General features: G+C 48.2%; 3 protein-coding genes and 2 non-coding genes across 9 annotated transcripts in view; 2 read left to right on the top strand and 3 right to left on the bottom strand.

The window, feature by feature from the left end:
* Positions 1-2114: 2114 nt before the first annotated feature.
* On the top strand, positions 2115-11168 carry STPG3 (sperm-tail PG-rich repeat containing 3). Its single transcript, XM_039506239.1, has 7 exons — positions 2115-2304; positions 3163-3227; positions 4944-5087; positions 5442-5530; positions 6530-6647; positions 7525-7650; positions 9780-11168. The coding sequence occupies exons 1-7, from the start codon at positions 2189-2191 to the stop codon at positions 9911-9913; spliced, it is 792 nt and encodes a 263-aa protein (XP_039362173.1). The 5' UTR covers positions 2115-2188; the 3' UTR covers positions 9914-11168.
* RPL12 (ribosomal protein L12) lies at positions 11020-16598 on the bottom strand. The gene is made up of 7 exons (XM_039506240.1): positions 16440-16598; positions 15690-15763; positions 14621-14719; positions 13567-13648; positions 12468-12554; positions 11207-11319; positions 11020-11111 (listed from the first exon to the last, which is right to left on the bottom strand). The coding sequence occupies exons 1-7, from the start codon at positions 16474-16476 to the stop codon at positions 11106-11108; spliced, it is 498 nt and encodes a 165-aa protein (XP_039362174.1). The 5' UTR covers positions 16477-16598; the 3' UTR covers positions 11020-11105.
* LOC120387032 lies at positions 12695-12822 on the bottom strand. Its single transcript, XR_005590006.1, has one exon. It is a non-coding gene; the product is annotated as a small nucleolar RNA SNORA65 (small nucleolar RNA).
* LOC120387030 lies at positions 13892-14021 on the bottom strand. Its single transcript, XR_005590005.1, has one exon. It is a non-coding gene; the product is annotated as a small nucleolar RNA SNORA65 (small nucleolar RNA).
* Positions 16599-16685: 87 nt separating the features above from the next.
* Positions 16686-24544, top strand: part of LRSAM1 (leucine rich repeat and sterile alpha motif containing 1) — a 55083-nt gene continuing 47224 nt past the window's right edge. The window contains exons 1-3 of one of the 5 annotated variants that reach the window (XM_039506236.1): positions 16686-17117; positions 19351-19407; positions 21851-22044. In XM_039506236.1, coding sequence (XP_039362170.1) covers positions 21973-22044 — 72 coding nt within the window. In that variant the 5' untranslated portion in view covers positions 16686-17117; positions 19351-19407; positions 21851-21972. Of the gene's footprint in view, positions 17118-17150; positions 17271-17291; positions 17678-19350; positions 19408-21850; positions 22045-24544 lie in introns of those variants that run through there. The other 4 variants (XM_039506235.1, XM_039506234.1, XM_039506238.1 and 1 more) reach the window with 4 other exon arrangements.

The raw sequence follows: 24544 nt of genomic DNA, 5'->3' as shown, positions 1-24544 counted from the left end.
GAGCACACTTACCAGCTCTCCATTGTTGAGTGCAACTACCCAGCTGATGATGCCAGCTATATGTTCCAGACGTGCTCCTGCCTGAGGTAGACAAGAGGTATTGGATCTCCTGGGCCTGTGGGGAGAACAGGCTGTGCAGGCACAGATCCAACAAGCTGTAGAAATGAAGATATCTATGAGCAGCTTGTTTGGGGGATCCAGGAAAAGGGGCACATCAAGGGCCATCAGCAGTGCCATATGAAAGCCAAGGAGCTGCAGCAGGCATACCAGAAGGCCAGCAATTGATCTGGGGGCGAGCGGGGGACCTGCTGCTTTTACAATGAGTTGCATTGCCATACTTTGCACATACACCACACTATCGATATTTCTGAGAAGCCCAAGTTACAGGCCTCTGCCATGTACAGCAAGGAGGAGTAGGAGGCAGATGAGGAGGAGGGGTATAGGGAAGGTAATTGGGAGGATCCAGCTGTGCAGCGAGCTAGGATCTGTTTTTGACTCCACCACAGTCCAGCCACTCAAGCACAGGTGAGCTCAATGGAGAGGAGATAACCTCTGGTAAGGGTGTACATAAATTTTCCATTACAGGGGTGTCCCCCCACCCGCCCAGAATAGCAGGATACAGCTTTTGATTTTTCATCAATTTACTTGTTCTAGAAGAGGGAGAGTGCTATGCTTTTCATTCCCCCCCTAGAGTGAGGCAGGAGGTGGGGGACATGTGGAGCAGTTTATTTATGTACACAGGGGTGTCCCTTGAACTACCTGAAGGGGGGGTTCCAAAGAGGAGGGAACGCAGCTGTTCTCAGTGGCGGCAGATGACAGAACAAGGAGCAATGATCTCAAGTTGCAGTGGGCGAGGTCTAGGTTGGAGATTAGGAAAAACTATTTCACTAGGAGGGTGGTGAAGCACTGGAATGGGTTACCTAGGGAGATGGTGGAATCTCCATCCTTAGAGGTTGTTAAGGCCCAGCTTGACAAAACCCTGGCTAGGATGATTTAGTTGGTGTGGGTCCTGCTTTGAGCAGGGTGTTGGACTAGATGAGCTCCTAATGTCCCTTCCAACCCTGATATTCTATGATTCTGGCTCTGCCGTCTGATTCTGCTCCAACCACTGGGTAGCACTGCCTACATCCCTGTGTGTGACAGGTGGTTCTGTGCTTGACGCAGTATCCAGCATTCCTCATAAAAAGGAAAAGGATGATGGTGTGTTCCAAGTGGTATGGTTCTCATCCCTGGCTTTCCAGTAGTTGGTCATGAGCTGCTTAATCCTCTCTCTGCACTGGTCACCAGGCTGGTGAATCCCCAATGCTGCCAGCTTCTTCACTATTTCCTGGTACACATGGTCATTCCTTGTTAAAAATCACACTTTTTGCTCATATCACACCAGAGAATCACCAAAATCTGGCTGTGTCTATGAGCCGGAAGCAGTGTGCTTGGCAAAGGACTTGTTCTGGTAGTGGCCATTGCAAATGCAGGAGCAGGTTCAATGTGTTTGCAGCTCAGCAGTCAGAATAAAATGAAAGGGTTAAATACCGAGCAACTGTACTAGAACAAGAGGGGCCACTTCTGTGTCTTGGGAGTCATTTACCACTTTTGGGATAGCGAGGCTAAACAACACAACAGTGTCAGCAAACTCTCAGGGCCTGAGTCTGGGGGGCCTTGGCCCAGGCCAAGCTGTGTCCACACTGCAAAATGATGGCATTTGGGCCCGAGCCCCCAGGGGAACCAGACATGACCCTTCCACTCCTGTGGAGTTCTGGGCCCAGGCCCAAGTCAGACAGAATTGTGTGTACACTAACAGGAGTTTGGGCTTGCCCCTGGGTCTGAGCCCAGGCTTACATCGCAATGTGTACGTACCCTAAGTCTCTCTGATGGGACCCCTGCTTAGCACTGGTGCAGTGTCTCTACACTAGAGGTTTGAACTGCTGTAACCTCTGGGACAGAGTCCCCTAGTCTAGCCAGGCTCCAAGGCAGAGGGGGAAGTGCCTTCCATAAGGTCACACAGGAAGGCTAGCAGAGTGGTTCCAGCTCCCCAGGGCTGCTGCAATAAGGGAGAATGGAACCTACAAATCTTCAGAATACAGGGACTTGCTGATGTCATACAGAGGGGAGCTATTGTTCCACCCAATGGCTGGAGGACAGCCCTCCGTCCCCCGTGCCTCCCCAGACACAAGGGCAATACGTCGCAGAAATGGAATATCAGCAAAAACTCACCAAGTTTTTGGCCCAATACTATATGAACGGCAACCAGCACTGGAAACCACATGGGATACCATTGCTTAACAAGCAGCACTCACAGTATCACTGGTAACGTTGGGCAAGCATGTTTAAAGAAGGGGGATTTTCTCGGTGCCCTCCCGTCTGCTGGGGCAGCTCCTGTGTGCCCAGGGGTTCTGCCCTTAGGGTTGGTCACACACTCTGGAGGTCCCATCTGAGGGTTTTCATTCTGTCCACAGAATCATGAGATTCTGATGCTGAGCTCAGGTTTGAAGTGTTAACTCAGGTGTCGGGTTTGAGCTATTCACTAACAGGACACCTCCATGGCAGTGTTAGAGCCCCCTTCCCTTTGGTTCACCAGTTCAGGGGAATGGCACTGGGACATTGTGCCATTCACAGTCAGGTCACAGATTTTAGTAAGTCCAGACTGATAGCGACCAAATATCATCACGACCTGACAGCTGTTCAGTGGCTGGGCGGCCGCGAGGTTGGTGGTCTCCAGTCACAGCATTCCCTCAGTCTGCCATTTCCACCCCCATGGGCACCCTTGTCTGCAATCCCAGCAGCATCCCCGGGTGACTGAGCTCCATGATTCATCTCAGGGCTGGTGTGGGCAAGATTACTGCTGCCTGAAACCAGCATTGAATGCTCGGTCACTCCCTAGTGCAACATCCCAGGCCAGGCCTTGTGCACAAGGGCTGGCCACAGATCCAGTTCTTTACTGTTTCTTGTGCTGTCTCTGTTGATTCCTGTTATAGTCTGTTTGTGCCGCTCCCCACATGCTCAAAGGCGCACTCTGAACACAGCTGGTACAATTCTATGTTATCTCCATACCTTAATACCCACCTTGTCACTTCTGTGTGTCACAGGGGCAGCTCCTCCCAGAGACGGCTCAGCACTGCCCAAGGCTGTGGGGAGGGACTGACGCTCAATGTGTCTTGTTTGCAGGGGTCGCCTGAATAGAGAACCCAGCACGCTTCTGTTTCCACAGATCAGCGTGCTGAAGGGCAGCAGTAAGTACAAGTGCCTCAGATGGCCTAGGCTAGGGGGAATCCTGCCTTCAATGGGGCTGCAGACCAGAGATGAGCTCAAACTGCTTAGCTCAGTCGAGCTTGGGGTGTTCAGATCCAGCATTTTGCCCCATAGCCATATTTAGTAGGAATGAGACTCTCAGCAGGAATGACAATACTCTCTTCAGCACAAGCTTTCTGGGGAGTTTTCACAGTGAAATGCTCTACCCTAGGGCCAGCAACTACTCCTTTTTTATTTATTAACAAATGGCTGCTGCTGGAAAGCGGGGCGTTCCCTTCCCCCAGCCAAGCCAGCAAAAGCTCCCATCCTGCTGTCACCCAATGCTCCCCTGCTGCCAACCATGTACCCCCTGCCTCCTCCTGTTGGGATACACCAAGGAGGCAGGTGTGCACTATGCCGGGTGGCCATGGTCTGTTGGTGGCTACATTAGTCAGGCCACAGGAGGCAATGGAGGCCGGCTCCCGCCCTTCCGAGTATTGTGATCGCTGCTGAGATTCTGGTCCCTACTCAATATGCAATGGGGCAAAATGCCAGATTTGAGCACCCCAAGTTCATCTCTAGTTCCTACTGGTCTCCAGGAACAGGCACGCTAAGGGGGCTTTCACTGGGGTCTGGGGAGCAGCACTTGGCAGCACACAGTTGTAGGGGAGGGAGGAAGGTTGGCAGTAGCACAAACAGCCAGGCTCCCCATTTGCATGCCCGTCTGTCCGAGGCCAAGTCCCAGGAGGAAGCATGGCTAGATTCCTAAAGCCCCAGTCAGATTAGCTAGCCCACGTGTGGGGAGGAAACATCTTCTGACATTCCAGACCTGCCCAAATGCAACCACAGTTGCACCCTAAAACGCGCTGCAGCTGGCTCTAACATGGTGGCCCATGGTCCCCGCCACAGAAGAGTCCCTGATGTTTGTGCACAGAGCCCAAGCCCCAGAGCGGAAGAATGTCAGGGAGGAGAGACCCCTGTGGTTTGGGTCTAGGATCCAGCAGCCCTAGACCCTACACTGACGTCACAAGGGAGGTGTTCACACCCTGCAGCACCAGCTGTGTCAGGAGCCCACCCCACTGTGCCAGGACAAGGCCAACCTATGCCTCCTACTGCACATCTACTGGAACAGCTGCTCCTGCTGTCCTCCATGATCCACCCAGCTCTGTCTTCACCCAGCTCTCCTCACGGGGGACTCCCCTGCTCTTCTCACCGAACCTTACCTCCGCTTTTCATGACAGGCCTCTCCTCTTCTCTCACCCTTGCAGTCCTGCCCCAAAAAGCTATCTGCTCCCACTCTCCTCCCCACCCCACTGGGACAGGGTCTAGTTCTGGGTATTTCCCAACCAGTTGGCTCTGTGCCCTAGTGCCTTGTGCTGCTGCTGAGTCCAGCTGAGAGGCAGCTGGCAGAGGGGCTTGGGGCTCCTGTGTAGCCACGAATGGGTCTCTAGTGTTTAGAAGGCATAGCATTGCTGTGCTAGAGCCACCGCCCACATGCCAGGGCACTGGCTTGGGCTGAACCAACCCAGGGGTCTGATAGCTAAAACCTGGGACAGTACTGAACAAATGAGGGCTGCTGGCAGCTATGCTTCCCCTGAAAGCCCAGCCAGCTCTGGAACAGCCCTGGAGTGTGTAACTTACAGAGGGGCATGGACCACGCAGCTGGCCTTTTACCTCAATGAGCTTGGCTCCTTCACTGCGTTGTGCTGTTTTCCTAGGCTATAGAGAGGCAATGGATAGCCGGCCACCACTGGTCATCAATGTGGATAGCCCTGGACCAGCTGCCTACTCACCCCCGACCATGAGCTGCAGGGAGAGCAGTGCTCCAGCCTACACCTTTGGGAGGAAGACACCCCCTAGAGGTACTCAGTGGGATGACCTGCTTTCAGTCACTGACCAGATGTCTCACCTAGCTCCCTGGGGCATGAGCTGTGTCTTTGTTCTGTGTCTGGACAGCACCTAGCACCGTGGTGTCCTGGTCCAGGACTGGGCCTACCCCAATCCAAACAATACTGGTATGTTTAACTTTTTGCCCTGGGACAGGGAGTAGTGAACTGCACAGTTATGGCTCTGCAGGCATCTGTCTGTCTTGGTGGATTTGTTATTTCAGTCAGCTCTCCCCAAGTCCTATCAAGCAATAGTATAGGTGGAGCAAAGGGCTCCTGGATGAAGAAAGCAGCTCCCCAAACTTACCCTTTGCTGGTTGTTTTCTCCAGAGGGTGGAGGCTGCAGATCCTGGCAGAAGTCCTGGTTCCAGAGCAAAAGCCCCTTTACCAGGAAGGCGGATTTTAACACTGAGAGCAATGTAGGTGATGCTTTTTTTTCTCATTGGTTGAATCTTTACAAATTCCTCTCCCCACACAGAGCTCAGACTGGAAAAAACAGGAGGTGGTGTTCTCCCAGGCTCTGTCCTCTGCCAGCCCCACCCATCTGAGACCGAATGAGCCACAATAGCATATTCTGCATTTCTCACTCCTCTGGGTGCAAAGAGCCTTAATGGTGGGGAAAAAAGATTATTCAATAGCCCTGGACCTTTTCAAGCCATTCACAGCAGCGCAGAGCCAGAGCATTTTACATCCACTCAGCATGCGTTTTACACTGGTGTAAATGATTGTCCAAGGCACAGGGCAGGGATGGAAGAGGCTCAGACTACAGTTGAGCCTGTGGCCAGCAGGATGACATAAGCAGTCAGTCACAGTCACATGGGGAGGACACCTCAGGCAGTAGGGGGAGTAGATGGCAAAGACAGATAGTGTAGTCACAAGTATCAGAGGGGTAGCCATGTTAGTCTGGATCTGTAAAAGCAGCAAAGAATCCTGTGGCACCTTATAGACTAACAGACGTTTTGGAGCATGAGCTTTCGTGGGTGAATACCCACTTCGTCGGATGCACAGGACTCTCTGCTGCTAGTGTAGTCAGAGGTTTCAGAGTAGCAGCCGTGTTAGTTTGTATCCGCAAAAAGATCCAGGAGTACTTGTGGCACCTTAGAGACTAACAAATGTATTTGAGCATAAGCTTTTGAGTGTAGACACAGCATTTAAAGAGCTCTACATCACGCAGTAGAACTGGAGCAGCCTGAAGCCTTAGCAGCTGAGGCTTTGGAGTCTGCAGGCTGCTCCTGATCACCCTGACCATCACCCTTTCTGTTAATTGAGGAGTCCCTGAGTGTTCTAAACCCCCTTTCCCCACAGACCCATGGTGCACGAGTCTCCTTGATGCTCTTGCAGTGGGATATGCCCTGCACAGTAATGTTTGTTGCTTTACTTAGCTCTGTGCTTTGATGAGAATAACTCTGTTCTGGTAGTGGCCGTCTCCATTCCACTACACTCAGCCCTCGACCCTGGGCCCCCGGCAGGCCAGCAGACCAGGGTACCCGAGCTACAGCATTGGGAGAAAGGGGAAATTCAGCCTGGTCAGTAAAGGTGAGTGCTCTGATCAGGGCCATAACCGGGTGGGGTGAGCAGGGCAGCAGCCCCAGGCACAATGCCATGGGGGCAGAAAAATGACCAAAAAAAAACCCTGTGGGGGGTGCAAATATGCTCACTCACCCTGGATGCTAAAATGCCTAGTTACAGCTCTGCTATTAAGACTGACTCCTCCCCCCAAGTTCCTGTGCCCAGTAAGGTGGGCATCTTCCCCAGCACAACTCTCTGGGCTGCTGTCAGACCCACATTTGCCCTTCTTGGGGCAGCTAAGGGCCTACACTTCACTGCAATGTGTGGGTCCCTCTCTTCTGCCTAGCTGATCTCAGTGCAGCTCTCAGCCTTAGCACTACTGTTTTACAAGGCTTCATTTAAGAAGCCTGCTTCCCAGCACTGTCCTCTAATAGTTTATATTCTACTGTAACTCTCTAGCTGTCCCCCCTGCAGACACTGAGAAGAGCTGGCATTTTACCTCTTAAAAAGGACATGGTCAAAGTTTTTTTTTCTTTTTCTTTTTTTTTCTTTTTTTCCACTGTTACTCAGCCTCATAAAATTTGGCCCACTCAACGAGAGGTGAGAGTTGAGAGAGTTGAAAGTGAGAGTTGAGAGAGTGAGAGTTGAGATGAGAGTTGAAAAGGCAGGTAAAATACACATTGAATCAAAAACCTGTTTACACAGCATGAATACAGGGTTGCACACTGTAGTTGGTTGTTGAAAAGTCACACCACCTGTATATTATGGGAGTTACAGTCCTAGGGCCTGATTCTATGCTGTTAGCAAGACAATAGGGCAGACCCCAAGTCTCTTCAAAGTGTCTCCAGATTTTTTGTTTGTTTTAGGCCTGTTTGGTGTCATACTTTCCCATTTATTTTTCCAGATGCTCAAATTAATCCAGCACCAAATAAATATGACACAACACCAGCTTATTTCCAGGTGCTGCAGACCTCACCTTCTTACTCTATAAGAAACCGGCCACAGGGGACTCATCAATGGGACAGTTCAGGTAAAGAAAATCAAAACCCTCTGTAATTAAATCTATTGTTCTCTGGCTGCATACACACTTCACCATGCAAGCTGAACAGCAGTTAGCTACAGAGTACTCCTTGTTCTTTTAACTTCCCACACACTCCCTGCATTATTGCAATTCATAGAATATCAGGGTTGGAAGGGACCTCAGGAGGTCATCTAGTCCAACCCCCTGCTCAAAGCAGGACTAATCCCCAGATTTTTACCCATTCCCTAAATGGCCCCTTCAAGGAGGGAGCTCACAACCCTGGGTTTAGCAGGCCAATGCTCAAACCACTGAGCTATCCCTCCTCCCTTTTTGTTCTTACCATGTTCCCATTTCACTTCCCCTCTGAGATTTTTCAGGGGAAGGGACAGAGCGGACAGATGCCATTGTTGAAAACATAGGAGTAGGTTGTGTCAAGCTGGACACTAATAGTTTCCACACTCATTGGTAACAGTGAAATGGCACTGACAGAAAAAAACTGATCAAGCAGAAGTTACAACCTTCATGAAGATAAAACAGATAGCAGAGGCCAACTTGAGGGCCACTTATTTTGTCAAAGCTCAGTATAAACTAGGAAACATTCAGTTCCATTCTACATGGGAAAAGAACCCACAGCAAAAGAAGCATCTTTGGCTTAGTCCAGTTATGGGCCATGACCCAATTTTTCTGCACTAGGTCTTTGACAGTTCTGTGCTTTTTTTTTTTTTAAATCACTCCCCCCACCCACATTACTATAGTAGCTAAAGTGAAGTATAGATCTGGCCTTGGTTGGCATTTGGACCAGAGAATTTTCTGATTTACAAGATTGTCGAAAGAGTTTAGCTCCTATTTAGGTACCTCAAGAAGTAGTAAGGTTTTTAGGATTGCTCAGCATCCCCTTGAAAATCTGACCTCAGAACACAGGAATTTCTCTCCCGAAAGAAAGGAGCTGAGATAGATGGAAATAGGGACTGCTCTGTTCTAATCCCAGCTGACACCACTTCAGCAGCCAGGTTGGATAAGTCACTTGAGCTCTCTGGCTCAGTTTCCCCTTGTAAACTGGAGAGGTGAGCTGGGGAGGGAGGTAGCACATGCTGGGTAACAATTGCAAAGCATTTTGAACATGAAAGGCTGGACAGTTGACTATTGCTCATATTTAGATGTATAGCACTGCCACACACTATTGTATAACTTCCAGACATATCCCTGACCTTCAAACCATGGAGAGGAGGCTGTTCTAGCTCAGGCTGCCTTGTGATTTCAGTTACAAGTTGTAGCCTGGTTCAGACAGACTGTATAACTGCCCCAATAGGAGTGGATGTTATACTGAGATGAGGAAGCCAGGACAAAAATCATGTGCAGAATGTGGTTCTTACACATGGACTAAATATTTTAGGAGTAAATCCTGTGCTGGTGAAAACTGACATTGTCGAGTGTAAGTGAGAATGGCCCATTGTAGAGTTACTGGTGCACTGGGCACAAATCACTGAAAACATGCACTGGTGTTCCTGCCTAGATATCCTGATTTTATAGGGACAGTCCTGATTTTTGGGTCTTTTTCTTATATAGGTTCCTATAACCCCCCTTCCCCTGTCCTGATTTTTCATATTTGCTGTCTGGTCACCCTCTTCCTGCCATTCATGTATTTGGCTATTGTTATGTGCAGTTACCCAGCCTAGCTTTAGAATTACTTTTAAGCTCTCTGGAAATCTCTCTTCAAACATTCAGTTTAAGTTAGCACTTTTCCACTGAAGGGATAGTTCACTTATTCTAGCATGTAGGCTCCTGCACCAGGGTATCTTTATAACTGGAACATTTAAATTAAAACAAAGCAGGCTGCAGCATCTGAATTTAATTGGGTCTCTATACATCTAAACAACCCTGACAGACACATCAAGTGGGGCAGAAGCAGCTATGGAGTTGGTTGTTACAGCTGTAGGTGAAATCCTCACACTCCTAAGATGCATTTCACATGCTAGTAATTAATTCATGGACACAGCACTAAGATCCTGTTTTCATGTTGTTATGAAAGCCACTGGTGAAATGCTGAGCAGAGACTCTTAGAGGGAGCCTTTTGGTACCAAGAGAAGGGCAGATAATCCATAAGTTTAAAGTGTACCAGCTGCTGGATTCTCTTCCAGGGAACATGCCAGGACCAGGATTATATGACCATGAGAAGGGGTACATAGCTTGTTTGCCCAGCTCCCCAAGCGTCATCATCCAGGGCATCAGAAGACCTAAGAGACATGAAACCGGGCCCTTCACAACTCTCTGAACAGGAGCTGCAAAGACCAAGTAACTTTGCTCAATTTCCATCTGCTTGACAGCAACCAATGTAGTGTGTTCATCTAAAGAGGCTCAAAGTTAACACAGCCTAAGATTCATTATGCCGTATACCCTATTACTAAGTTACCTCCCTACACTACAAGCCCAGTACACCTATAAAGCTTGGAGCTGTACTGTAATAATGGGTAGCTTTCGCTGTTAGAAATTGAGGATGCTGCCATTCACCATACATTTACTAGTAATAAACCCTTGAAAATTGAAGATTTGAATTGGACTAGGTGCCTATTAAACACTAAGACTGAGGGTGCCTGCCTTCACTGCCACTCAGGTTGAGGAGTTTGGGAGCACTCACTTTTTACCTGTATTAAAACTGATTTATCTAAGTGTTCAGGAGTAACTTTCCATTAAAGATGGTAGTGTTATGTAATGTCAGGATCACGCTGTATCCTGTTTCATCACTACCATGAATGAAAGCTTCATAATTTAAATGAGTTAGTGCTTAAGCTAGCCACCTGAACCATCTGCCTGCAGACTGTACAACATTTTAAACCATGATGGCAGTTGTCCATAGCCTACACATGCAAATATATCAGTATTATTTATGCTCTTCTAGCTGCTAGATACACATAACACTCAAGCATAAGTTAAGATTTGCACAGATTTACTATTCTGAATAAGCCACCTGGCTGGCATCATAGCAAATATGACTAAGTAACTTCTGACAAGCAGTGCATATATTTATGATGGCAAATTTTAAGAGGGATAGGGAGTTAGGAGTTAAGCAAAGCCAGTTTGAGTACAGTGGCACTTTTATGTTCTACACCGTGAGGTATAGTCTCCATTAGAATTAGAGGCAATCTCCACTTTTAACCTTTGTAACATTTCTGAAGCACGTTTTCTCCATTCCAAAATGCAGGGGGTGTCTCAAGTACAACCCGTTAGTGTAGCTAGTAAATATTAGTTCACTATGTGACCAGAAAAAATCCTGTAATCTTGATGTGGCATAATACAGATTGTCTGGAACCACCATGTGTTTAGATTCCAGCATTTTGCACCTTCAGTCAACTTGGATCCTGTATTTAAACTACCAGACCATTCTCAGACAACTACAGGTTTTATTGAGGTTTTATAATTGTTACAAAAAATCTTAACGTCTGTGTTGTGAGTTCTTGGCTTCTGTATTAGCTCTGTTGAAAAGAGAAAAAAACCAAGACCCCCATTAGTAAAGAGATATTTGTTCATAATCAGTGCTAGTCAATTTCAACTGAAGTTTGAGACTTACAGCTGGGCACTCTATTGTGCCACTGTTGATGTCATCGATGACATCATGAGGATGTCTGCCATCAATATTGCAGCCAACAGACTGAGCAGTTCCTAGAATCTCCTTAATGGTTCCTGTAACAGAGAGACTGCATCTTAGCCCCACCCCACAACACAGTGGTGTGACACTGAACGCAAGTCAGGCTTGGTCTGAGTTCAGCTTTATTGGGGGGAGGGGGGCGAAGGAAGGAAGGAAGAGGAGGAGTGTCCCTGCTAGGTTGGTAGCAGCAGTCAGTGACTTACGACAGCATGTTAATTCCTGTGCACATCTCCCTCCCGGTGGAAGTCTGTTAAATGCTGAAGTGTTTGATGAATGGGTGCAAGGAGGCTTGGCATGTGTTCTATGGGATGGCTCCTGGGGTCCAGTGACCCCTAAAAAAATATTCAAATGGGGGTGCAGACCCCTTTGGAAATCTTAGGGATAGTCTGGGGATCACCAGGGATCGATGGATCACAGGTTGAAGGCCACTGCCCTATGCCATTTTTCTACCTATACAAGCCATAACCTCTATCCCCAGAGGTCTGCAAGGTGCATTAGCAGGAGTCACAGCTGAGGGCATAATGAGCATGTCCTGGTACATGGGTCTCCTGCATGAGTGCAGAGCACTGACATACCCAGGAGATAACCTAGAAAGGCCACTGGTGTTTCAGAACTGACAGGAAGATACATGGGACCTTCCAGAAGGAGATTCACACGTTCCCTTAGTATCCCCCTTCACAGCTGACTTGGCTGAATGTATCTCAGTAAGACAGGCCTGTTACTAAATGGGTCTGACCAACTTCTAAAACTAAGGTATCTTGAGAAACTGAATCAGATATGCAAGCTACTCAAGAGGATTTATATTGTAGTTTAGGAAGCTAGATAATGCCCAGGTACCTGTCAGCAGGGGACCAGCTAGTCCCCTTTGAGAACAGACTGCACTGTGACAGGGTCAGGAATATGGGGGGGAAGAAACATGTTCTGCCTCTGCCAGCTTGACTGTCCAATGCTCATGAATCTACCCCTTCACACCAGGAAGTATTGTAAGTGAAAACCTACAGCAGAGGCTGAAGTTGCTGGCATGGAGCCCAGAGCTGCACTGTAGGCCAGCTAGTGGGTAGACAAGCAGGATGAGGGCCTCTGAACTCAGATGGGCTGCAGAAGGCTGAGCTGGTTCAGGCACTCAGGACCAGCCTGTGGTAGCCACCACAATAGTAACCCCCTAGCAGCATACTGCTCTTACCAGAGAGCTCCCGAGCCAAGGACCTGTGCCTCATCTGGCGTGCGATGTTTACTATCTCATCAAAGCTGACACTGCCACTGTGTTTAACTGTGAACAAAATCAAACCACCTGTGAGTCCTCTGAAGAGTGTTAACCAAATCAGTTCAACTTCTCAGCCCTGGGAGTGGAGAGGGTAGGGGGATAATACACCAGCACACTCATTCCTTCTGAGGTCTTGGTTTATCATCTGGTGTTCCCAGACTTTGGCACAGAGTTACCCACAGAGAGAATCACCCTGTTTCCTAAGCTGGTGTTTTTTATCAGCTCATCACTGGATTGTACCAGCCACTTCATACTAGACCGGTACAGTGGCAGGTGGCTGTTTTACCGAACTGTTAGACAAGACATCCTCCAGCTAGTTCAGGCGTTCTCAAACTGGGTGTCGTGACACCACAAGGGGTCACGAGCGGTCAGCTCCAAACCCTGCTTTGCCTCCAGCACTTATAATAGCATTAAATATAAAAATGTGTTTTAAAATTGTTGGGGGGTTGCACTCAAGAGGCTTGCTGTGTGAGAGGGGTCACCAATACACCAAAAGTTTGAGAACCACTGAGCTGGTCATACAAGTACAATGATCCACAGGCAGATTATTTCAATTCCCTGCATCCTAGGGAGTAATTTTCCCTTCAGATAGATTTGGATTGTACTTCTGTGCCTTTCAGGTTGGAATCTTGAAGTGCTTCACAACATTAATGAAGCCCCACAATACCCTACAAGGTTGGCAAATATTCCCATTTTGCAGAGGAGTAAACTGGAGGCAGGTAAGTTAAGTGACAGCCAGCCAGATTTGGGCTGGCTGGATGCACCACTTAGCACTAGTGACCAGTGGAAGTTAGCAAAGCGGGAATCTTAAGGGGGAGGAATAGCTCAGTGGTTTGAGCATTGGCCTGCTAAACCCAGGGTTGCAAGTTCAATCCTTGAGGGGGCCACTTAGGGATCTAGGGCAAAATCAGTACTTGGTCTGGCTAGTGAAGGCAGGAGCCTGGACTCAATGACCTTTCAGGGTCCCTTCCAATTCTACGAGATAGGTATATCTCCATATATTATAAATTAATCTTACTGTTCTTCTGCTTCTTCCTGTCACGAGGAGGCTCCTTGAGGGCTTTGATGATCAGGGCAGACGCAGAAGGGACAACCTCAATCTAAAAAGGGGGAGAGGCACATGTTTTCTTTAGGAGATACTGAGGTCAGAAAGCAAATCTAGAATCCTTGACAGAAGAACTAGTCAGTCTCAAGACAGAGCTAACTAAACATCCTCCGACTCACACCGAATTGTAATTAATCTAAATGCATTGTATTTACTAGAAAATAATTATGATCATCCTCCCACCTGTGTGTACTGGACATGCTTGTTACTATTTTTCTCTATGGAAAGACATATGACTCAATGTTCCCAGCCTTTCGGCACAGAGCTCTCCACAAACAGAATAGCCCTGCTTCCTAAGCTGGGGATTCCTCTCAGCTCACCACTGGAGTACACCAGTCACTTCAGTACAAGACAGGCATGGTGGCGGGTGGCTACAAGTATACTGAAGAGCAGTTGGAATATTTTTCTGTTTGGCAGTGTTCCCCCGGCATAAAAACTTGCTCTCCACCTCCAGTATTCATCAGTCAAAGGTTACACCTGAAATACTCTCTCAATAGTGTTGTTGTCATGGTTCCAAGACCAATATGATACCAACCCTGGCAGACTGATGAACCCATTTGTTTCTCTCCATTCTGTTATTAACCTTGACAGTCGGTTTGATGCCTGCTCTTGACTCAGACACACTCCACTATTTCTGAGCACAATGAAACACACAGCACCGTCAGTCTAGACAGCCCTGAATTACAACACTGAAATGCAGCTGCCTCTGAATGGTGGTCCAGAGGCAGTTTTGGCCTTGGATACTCCCCAGCTCTTCAGAGCCTACAGAGATTAGGAAGGACTTTGTTTTTAAGGTCTTGTCCGGGAGACCCCCACACAGTAAACTGCATGGAACTCATTTTATCTACCTCGAAAGGATGAAGGGCTGAGTCGACCCTGCCGGGATTGACATTTGTGGTTCCAGCAAATCCAGGTGTTTCAAACCTGGCGCTTCTACCACTAAGCCATCCCTTCTGGCATTTAGTACCTGAGCTTGCCTGTTCTGGATAGTGAGTTTCACGGTGATCCTCAGCCCCTTCCAGTCACCTGTTGCCTTGGCAATGTCATCACCAACCTTTTTGGGAGACTGAAGACAAGAACAAGCATTTAATTGACACTCTCTTCAGAGAGAGATTTTCCAACGCACTCATTTGTTTGAACTCCTGTATTATATTGTACACTTCATGCCCTGTACCTGGAGTTATTTTTATTGCTGTATTTGAAAGAGTCCCCTCTTACCAAACAGCTAAATTCACTGATGTGAGCAAATACAAACCCTCGTGTATCTCTGCAATCTCATGGCGAAAGAAATGCCTCAGCAGAGCAAGCCACAAACCCAGAAGTGGCATCAGGGACTGCTGGACACACATTAGACAGCTTTCTACAGCTTTTCCTCTGCCCTTACTGGCCATTTGCACCAATCTACTCCCACCCTCAGTCATTCCCCATGCCCCATCACACTCTCCCCCCCCCTCAAAAAAAACCAACCATCTCAATACCACAGCCCCTCACACACAGGGAGGTGCACTAACATGTTCACAGACCACACCCAAAGAGATACAATAGCCCAGTTATACAAAAACAATGCTAAATTCAATTTCTTGCAAGTTTGCTCTCTGCCCAGTCTCAGATATCAAATTCACATCTATGACAACCCCTACAGCATTTTAGAAGAGCCAAGTCTCTTTTATGCTGAGCAATTTTCATGCACTGAGAGTAGTCACACACTTTACAGAGACTGCTAAGACAGTAAACAGAGTTCCTATCTAAAAGGGGAGTGGGTACACTGGATTCCTGCAGTAAAAGAGGCAATTGACTCAATCAGGACCCATAGGTACATAGTTGGATTTCAGCTCATGGCTATTCTGCAGGGGGGGTTTAGAGGGTCACGTTGGGACAAAAATCTTTACCTTAGACTAAAGTAATTTAACCCTAATTATACCCCTTTACTAGATTAGCCATCCAGGCATCAGTTACATAAAGTTTTGGCAGCATTTGTTAAGTACATTTTAATACCATGAGCTATATATAGCAACATCTTTCCCAGCACCACTTACCAAACCCAAAGGGCCAATTTTAGGTGCCAGCGCAGAAGTGGCACCGACCTCCCCGCCGGTGCATCTCAGGAACACTAAGGTAAAAGCAATACAGAGAGGTCAGTGAGCTCACACAGCTCGCAGTCGCTTGCAAGGCTTTGCTATAGCCACCTGTACCCAATGACAAAACCACAGAGGGTCCTGCTGGAGAACAGCCACGTGGCACCCAGGCCCCAGTCAGACGGCAGCTGCGCAGGGAACGCCGTCAGGGGACACCGTCTGGCCGTGTCTCGCCAGGTGGGATGAGATCATAGAATCATAGATTCTTAGGGTTGGAGGGGACCTCAAAAGATCATCTAGTCCAACCCCCTGCTCAAAGCAGGACCAATCCTTGAGGGGGCCATTTGGGGATTGAGCTCACAACCCTGGGTTTAGCAGGCCAATGCTCAAACCAATGAGCTACCCCTCCCCCCCCAGTTACAGAGATCGGCTGTAACGCTGCACAGCCCCCAGCCTGGCCCGGCCCGGCCGCGAGGCTTTCTCGGCTGCCAGAGGCCCAGCAGGGCGCTGCCAGGCCTCGGTTAGTGGCGCGCTCGGCACCCAGGCCGGGCACCGGCAAAGCAGAGCGCGCCAGGCCGCCCACGTCAGACAGCAGCAGAAACCACCTCAGGGAGCGCCGCGCCGCGCTCCGCTCCCCGCCCGGGCACAGCGGCTCCCCGGCGCGTCGCGGACCCAGGCCCTGCATCTTACGGGCCGCCACCCCCAACGTACCGACTTTGATCTCGTTGGGGTCGAACTTGGGCGGCATGGCGGCGGCGGCGGGCCCGAGGCGGATCCGGGGCGCGAGACACGGGCAGCTTCCCCTCCTCGCCTCCCGGCCTACAACAGCGCGCAAGAGACCGGAACTGCCTCCGATCGCGCAACATATACTAGCCGAGATCTCGCGAGACACATGCAAGCCACACCCTGGCCACCACGTTAGCTGTGGCCAAGAGCCCCAGGCGGGCGGGGAAGCTCAGCCGCCATGTTGTGTGTGGGCAAGGCCCCCAGAGGCGAGCTAGCCGCCATGTTAGGTGTGGGCAGAGCCCCCAGCAAGGAGGCTTAGTCGCCGTATCAGGTGCTCAGCGGAGAGAGAGGCCCAGCCGCCATGTTATCTGTGGGCAAGGCCCCCAAGGAGGGAAGGCCAAGCGGGGGCCTAGGTCTCTCCCCTTCCCTCAGAGCAGGCCTGGCTCCTAGCGAGGAATGGGTGGGTCGCACGATAACAAATCCCCCGTGTAGCTGCAGGTCCCTCTGACTCCGGATCGCGGGGAGGCTCGCTCCACCCCTCACCAGTCCCAAGCCTGGAGAATGGGACGCTCTGGCTTCGCCTGTGGCGGTAGGTCAGGTCATGTGACCCCGCCGCCGAGGGGGCGGGGCTCCCGGAAGTCCCTAGGATGACAGCGGAGAGTGGTGAGTAGGGGAGCGAGGTCGGGCGGGAGAGGAGCCCGCCTGGGTCCGTGCCGGGGGGCCCTGCGGGCGGGGCGGGGCTGTCTGTGGAGCTCGCCGCCGCCGCCGCCGCCTCTGGCTGTAGCTGTCTGGGGCGCCCGGCGTTGCCCCGGCTCGGTGAGGCTGGGCTGGCTGTACCACCGCGCAGGTTGCCAATGCCATGGTCCCGTGGGGCTCCCCCTGCCAGAGGTTTCCGTGACAAACCGAGGGGGGGGGGCTTCCCCCTCCCGGCCCCGCTGTGCGGCCTGAGCTGGGAGGGGAGCGGCTGGTTGCCTTGGCGTTGCCCCTCCAGCAAACTGCCCGTCGGCCTCCCGTCCTCTCCGTCCTGGCCAGAGGCCCCTTCCTGCCTCCGATAGGTTCCGCACCCAGGGGAGATTCTGGCTGCACAGCTCCGTGGCTGGCTCGGGGCTTGTCAGTATCTTCAGAAATAGGCTGGCACAGTCACCCTTTGCACATCGCAGGTGATATAAGGTCCATGATAAAAGAAGCGTATCACAAGGCCGTGCAACTTAGCATGCTCACAGGTGTGATGTGCAAATATACCCAGAAAACTGTTACAAGAACATTATTAAAGGTTTGAAGTTCAGGCATGACTCAAAGTTAGGAAATGCCAGAATTCAGCCTGGAAATAAGGTGTAAATGTTTAACAGTGAGGGTAATTAACCACTGGAACAACTTACTAAGGATTGTGGTGGATTCTCCACCGCTGACCATTTTAAAATCAAGACTGGCTATTTTTCTAAAAGATCTGCTCTAGGAATTATTTTGGGGCAGGTCTCTGGTCTGTGTTTTATAGAAAGTCAGACTAGTTAATCACAATGGTCCTTTCTGGCCTTGGAATGTATGAAAGAGTGCTTGTGCAACCTTAAATCAGCCTCCTTGCGTGTATGCATGATACAGTCTGTAATTACATGGTCATATTTGACATATTGACACCCACATGTGTCATCAGTGTGGTTGGAACCTTTAGATCCATCTCATAGACCTCTACCACTTGAGCGAATGGAGTAACTGATAGCAGGTTGTGCACTGGAGGGGAATAAGAACATAAGAGTGGCCATACTGGGTGAAACCAATGGTCCATCTAGCCTAGTATCCTGTCTTCCAGCAGTGGCTAGTGCCAGGTGCTTCAGAAGGAATGAACAGATTGGGCAATCAAGAATCCTGTGGCACCTTATAGACTAACAGAAGTTTTGCTTCTATAAGGTGCCACAGGATTCTTTGCTGCTTCTACAGAACCAGACTAACACGGCTACCCCTCTGATACTGGGCAATCAAGTGATCCATCCCCTGTTGTCCACTCCCAACTTCTGGCAGATGTTAGGAACACTCAGAGCATGGGATTCCATCCCTGACCATCCTGGGCAATAGCCATTGATGGACCTATCCTCCATGAACTTACCTAATTCTTTTTTGAATTCTGTTGTGGTTTTGGCCTTCATAACATCCCCTGGCAACAAGTTCCACAGGTTGACTGTGTTTTGTGAAAAAGTGCTTCCTTTTGTTTGTTTTAAACCTGCTGCCTATGAATTTAATTGGATGAGCCCTGGTTCTTATGTTATGTGAAGGAGTATTATTCACTTTCTCCACACCAGTCAAGATTTTATAGACCTCTATCATATCCTCTCCTAGTCTCTTTTCCAAGCTAAAAAGGCCCAGTCTTTTTAATCTCTCCTCATACGGAAGCTGTTCCATACCCCTAATCATTTTTGTTGCCCTCCTCTGTGCCTTTTCCAATTCTAATATATATATTTTTTGAGATGGGGCAACTAGATCTGCACATAGGATTCAAGATGTAAGTGTACCATGGATTTGTATAGAGGCATGATGAGCGTTTCTGCCTTATTATTTATCCCTTTCCTAACGGTTCCTAACCTCCTGTTAGCTTTTTTGACTGCTGTTGCACATTGAACAGATGTTTTCAGAGAACTGTCCACAATGACTCCAAGATCTCTTTCTTGAGTGGTAACAGCTAATTTAGACCCCATCATTTTGTATGTGTAATTGGGATTATATTTTCTAATGTGCATTACTTTGCTTTTATAAACATTTAATTTAATCTGCCATTTGTTGTCCAGTCATCCAGTTTTGTGATATCCCTTTGTAACTCTTCATAGTCTGCTTTGGACTTAAGTATTTTGGGTAATTTTGTATCCTCTGCAAATTTTGCCACATCATTGTTTACCCCTTTTTCCAGATCATTACTGAATATGTTGAATAGCACTGGTCCCAGTACAGACTCCTCTATTGTGAGGTAATATTTATATTGTGAGGTTATATTTACCATTTATTCCTACCTGTTTTTTCCCATATTTTAATCAGGTACTGATCCATGAGATGACCTTCCCTCTTATCCCATGACTGCTTACTTTGTGTAAGAGCTTTTGATGAGGGACTTTGTCAAAGGCTTTCTGAAAGTCCAAGTACACTATATCCATTGGATCACCCTTTTCCACATGTTTGTTGACCCCCTCAAAGAATTCTAATAGATTGGTGAGGCATGATTTCCCTTTATAAAAGCCATAGTAACTGTTCTCCAACAAATTGTATTAATCTGTGTGTCTGATCATTCTGTTCTTTACTATAGTTTCAACCAGTTTGCCTGGTACTGAAGCTAGGCTTACCAGCCTGTGATTGCCTCTGGAGCCTTTTTTAAAAAAATGATGTCACATTAGCTATCCTCCAGTCATCTGGTACAGAAGCTGATTTAAATGATAGGTTACCACAGTTAGTGGTCTTCATGTGATCTGAGTGTTCCACCCATCCAACTGGCTCCTAGCCTTCCCACCCTCTGTTTTTTTCACTGGCTCTTGGTTCCATTTTCTTCTCCATCCCCTGGCTCTCAGTCCCAGTCTCCTTGTGCACCCAATTCCAGCTTATCCTCTCCACACCAGCTCCATGCCTTCTTGCCCAACCAGCCTGAATTTCCAAGCAGTTTCCAAGCAGCTGCCATTTAAAGGATCCAATTTGCCAGACAACCAGTTGAAATTTCTCCTTCTAAACTGCTCATCCTGCCCTTCACAGCAATCTTCAGTCTTGGAGGAGGGGCATTAGTTAAGGGCCCATGTCTCAGAACTGATTGGGGATAGAACCGGGTCTTCACTTTCCACTGGGATGCCCAGCACCCAGTTCTAGCCCTGGAAGGACCTGAGATATCAGACCTTCCACTTCCCTCATTGTTATATCAGAAAACTATTTTAATGTTTAGAGGTCTTTACAATGTATTATTTACAACTGTCCTCACCCACTGCAGCCTTGCGTGTTTGGGTGTATATAATCTACGGCAGCCTACCTTTGTAGGTGAAAGGCCCTGAAAATCGTATCAGTTTAGAAACCTAAAATCTTGCAAACACTTTTACACTGTTTGACATATATAAAATATATGTGGGGATACGGTAGGCTTAAAGAAACCCTGCCTTCCCTGACTCACTTGTGCCTTCACTGCTTGTGAGTTATGCAGCTACCCCAACATCAGCCAATAAAACCTTTGTAATGGACCAGTAACATTGTGTGTGTAAATTTCTAGGTAGAGTATCATGTTATAAAGCACTAGGTGCCATTCAAACAGCCAGCTCTGGATTGGCTGAATATTCCTAATTCTCTCATTCTGCATCTGGTGCTAGCTGCTCTTAGTTTAGTTCTGACTGCTGGACTGTTCCATTTTAAGGTTATTCTGAGGGAATGAAAGCTGCCATATTTTTCATGAACTTAATGTCATTATTTTGTTGTTCATATTCTAAATCTTAATAGTGTCTGGTGCTGTGATGTTCCCTCTGATGGGACTGTATCTGCCATATACATGTATAGCAGGTAGTAATACATCAGTAATACATAGTCCCAGTCACAGCTCATCTGAGAAAGAACCATTCAGTTACTCTTTGCAACCCTGTATCTCAAAGCTCTTTGAGGTTTTTGGTACATTATCTCCAAACAGTAGTAACCCCCAGTGCATCTTAGTTCATGCATGCCTCATTTCTGAAGATAGGAATGGTCTTGGTGTGCTAACAGCACTCTCATCTTATTGCTATTGTTACTACATGACTGCGGTATTGTTTGCATAGTTGCTGGTTAATTCAGGATTGGCTAAATGTGTCCCAGAGTCAATAATTTGGTGTAACAAGGCCACCCTAGTGTTTAATATGGCAAGACTGTCTGCAAAAACTAGAGGTTGCAGCATCAATACTCAAGCTTGAGCTGAGAGTCTTGTGCTCTGGGCACTGCAGTTTGGAATTTATCATCTCTGCAGCCCATGGCACTGCATATGACTAATGCGGTGGCAATTAGCTCTGATTTTATGGACAAAGTTTAGGTGCACTTGCGTTAACACAGGTTAGAATGTAAGTGATTATATCTTGAAAAGTCTGCCAACTGAAAATGGGCTTTAAACTACTAGATGTTTTAAGCAAAAGTATTAGGTGATTAAAATTGGAGAAGTATCCTACTTGGATTCTGTATTTCTGTCTAAGAAGCATGTGCCTGAAAAGTATTAATTAGCCCAAAGCAAAGGTGGGGTTTAAAAGCATAAAATAATCTACTGTAATGGCAGGTACTGCCTGGATGCAAAATAAGTGTCCAATTGGGCACTCTAATCCTTCTGCCAACATGGAGTCCCACTGATTTATGGAGATCATCTGGCAGAATCAGGGCCTAAACGAAGACAAATGCAGAGATGGTGATTTTCTCTTCTTTTTACTTAGAGTGCAATTCCTTAACCCAGACTCACTGTCAACACCTGTTACATACAGTCCCTGACTCTTCTGCCTTTGTTTACACTGATCACTTTCTGCCACTGAGACGGGTCTGGAGTGAAAAGCTAAAGATGCTGCTGTTCTTCCGTAAAAGGAAACCCAGTGATGAGGCCCGGAAGCGTCTTCAATACCAAATGTGCCTGGTAAGCTTTGGGGTGGTGCTTTTCCCTTTTCTGTATCCCTCTTTTGGATAAGGATGCTAAGCTGAACTCCCAACCACTGGTAACTACAGATCCTATGGCACTTTCCCTACTATGTGCTACTGCAGTGCGAATAATAATAATGAATAAAAGTCCAGGTGTTTACCTGCACTGTGATTTGGCCAGGATAGCTGGAGTAGATCCTCAACTGGTATAAGTTGTCATAGCTACATTGAAGTGAATGAAACTACAGTGCTTTATACCAGCTGAGGGTCTGTCCCCTGGTTTATATTCTGCCTCCTTAAAACAATCTCCAGGTAGTTTTTTCACCACTTCTAAAAGTAGTTGTGGAGTGGTGCTGGCATAGGATGACTGCCATGTTCTGCCCCAGAGGTAGCCACATTTTGGTAGCGGGAGATTGAGTCCTATTTAAGCAGATAGCAAAGTGCTTCAGGATGAAAGGCCTTATGCACTGGATGAGGTGTAGCTGGTGTAACTGAGAAGAGATGAGTGGTTTTAGACTTTTTCCCCTATTCATAATTTTAATCGTTTAGAGACACTAGCTAGCCAAAGGATCAAATGTTGCTTTGGATGTCTGCATCCAGTGTGCGTATTTTAAATTAGTATGATGCATAAGCTCTGCCTCTCTAAGCACTTCCTGCTATCTTGCTCTGCACTAAAACCTTCATTTAAAGCTGAATTTGGCCCCTGTATTTTCTGACACGTATCTTCATGACATCAGTTTCACTACCTGGGTTAATAACAGTAGTTACATCTAATTGTCTGGTGAAAACAGGAATGAATAAATACGTATTAATGATGCTACTCCCTGAAGTCATTACTTTGGAAATTATTAGACCCTCAAAATGTAATTTACCTTAGAAGCTGCAGAGGACTAGAACAGGGTTTCTCAAACAGGGGTTGCCGCTTGTGTAGGGAAAGCCCCTGGCGGGCAGGGCAGGTGTGTCCGGCCGATCGTGGCTCCCACTGGCCACGGATCGCTGCTCCGGGCCAATGGGAGCTGCTGGAAGTGGCATGGGCCAAGGGACTTACTGGCCGCCGCTTCCAGCAGCTCGCATTGGTCCAGAGCAGCGATCCGTGGCCAGTGGGAGCCGCGATCGGCTGGACATGTGGACGGGGCAGGTAAACACACCGGCCTGGACCGCCAGGGGCTTTCCCTACACAAGCGGTGGCCCCTGTTTGAGAAACCCTGGACTAGAAGAACTCTTCTTCCAACTGGTCATTGTATCTTTTAATAGCTCAGAGATGAGGATGCTGAGTGTTATGAAGAATTGCTCTTGTGACTTGCAGCTGCTTCTAATTCTTCCTAGTAACCCCAGAAGCCTGACCAGTGAAAATGATGGTTTTCTTTGTCTCTGAACATTACAGTGATTCATGTGTTCAGAGTCCAATCAACTAATTGGACTGACTTGGTAGTTGTTGTTAGCCTCTGTCGGGTTCCCCCTCACAACTCCCTTTCACTTTTATGTTCATGTAAGCTGCCTTCATTTCAGTAGACTGTGTGAAATGAATTTGCGGGGAGGGGGTCTTTGGCTAGTTCCTAGTGGGACAGGTGTACATGTCACAAAATACACACAAATGGTTACTTATTGGCCCCTTTGTTGCCAATCTCAGCAGAGAGGCCAAGGACAGTGAACCTACCCTTTTACCCCAGATCTGGTCGCACCAGGTCAGGATTGGCACATTGGTGGGGCAGCAAAGGGGCAGCTTGCCCTGTGTTGCTGGGACTGTACCTGTTCTGGAAATAAATGGGAGCTTTGGTCTCCAGGGCTATCAGTCTGTTACTCCACCATCCCTAAAATTCACTCAAACTTCCACCTTCATGGATAAAGCTTAGGTGGTGTTTGGAATTCAGTTTTTGCTCCTTGAAACTTGTCTGAGGGGCCCCAATTCAGCAAGGTGCATAAGCACGATAGAGCTTTTGAGACAGTAGGACTATTCACGAGCTTAAAGTTAGTCATGTACTTAAATATTCTCCTACATCAGGGCCTAGGTGCTTATGCACTTGAAGACCCTGATCCATCCCCCCTTGAAGTGAGTGGTGAAACTCCTACTGCTTGTAGTGGTGCAGGGCGTCACGAAGTCCCCGGGCGATGCTTTGGAACTGCTCCCCACAAAGCCAGTCAGGACTTTGAGGAGCCTCCTCTCCCTTGGAGCAGACTGTCTTCAGGGCAAGAAGCTCACACGGCTTCACCTTCCTGGGTCTGACCTTGGAGCATTCGCATATGCCCCTCCATGTGCTTCCCGCAGCGAGTCCACCCAGGCGGGGTCCTGGGGAAGCCAGAGGGTCCTGCACGCACCCCCACTTCGCAGTCAGACGTGACTCTTAGCCAGCCAGTAAAACAGAGGTTTATTAGATGACAGGAACACAGTCTAAAACAAACCCCATAGCTGGGTCCATTTCTGGGACCCAGCGAGCCAGACAACCCCGTCTGCCCTCGCTTCCCATCCCCAGCCAGCTCCAAACTGAAACTCCCTCCAG

This window comes from Mauremys reevesii, linkage group 19 (assembly GCF_016161935.1).
Source record: "Mauremys reevesii isolate NIE-2019 linkage group 19, ASM1616193v1, whole genome shotgun sequence".
In the NCBI taxonomy this organism is placed as follows: domain Eukaryota; kingdom Metazoa; phylum Chordata; order Testudines; family Geoemydidae; genus Mauremys; species Mauremys reevesii.
The sequence above is the reverse complement of the archived record's forward strand: the minus strand, read 5'-3'. Positions and strand labels throughout refer to the sequence as shown.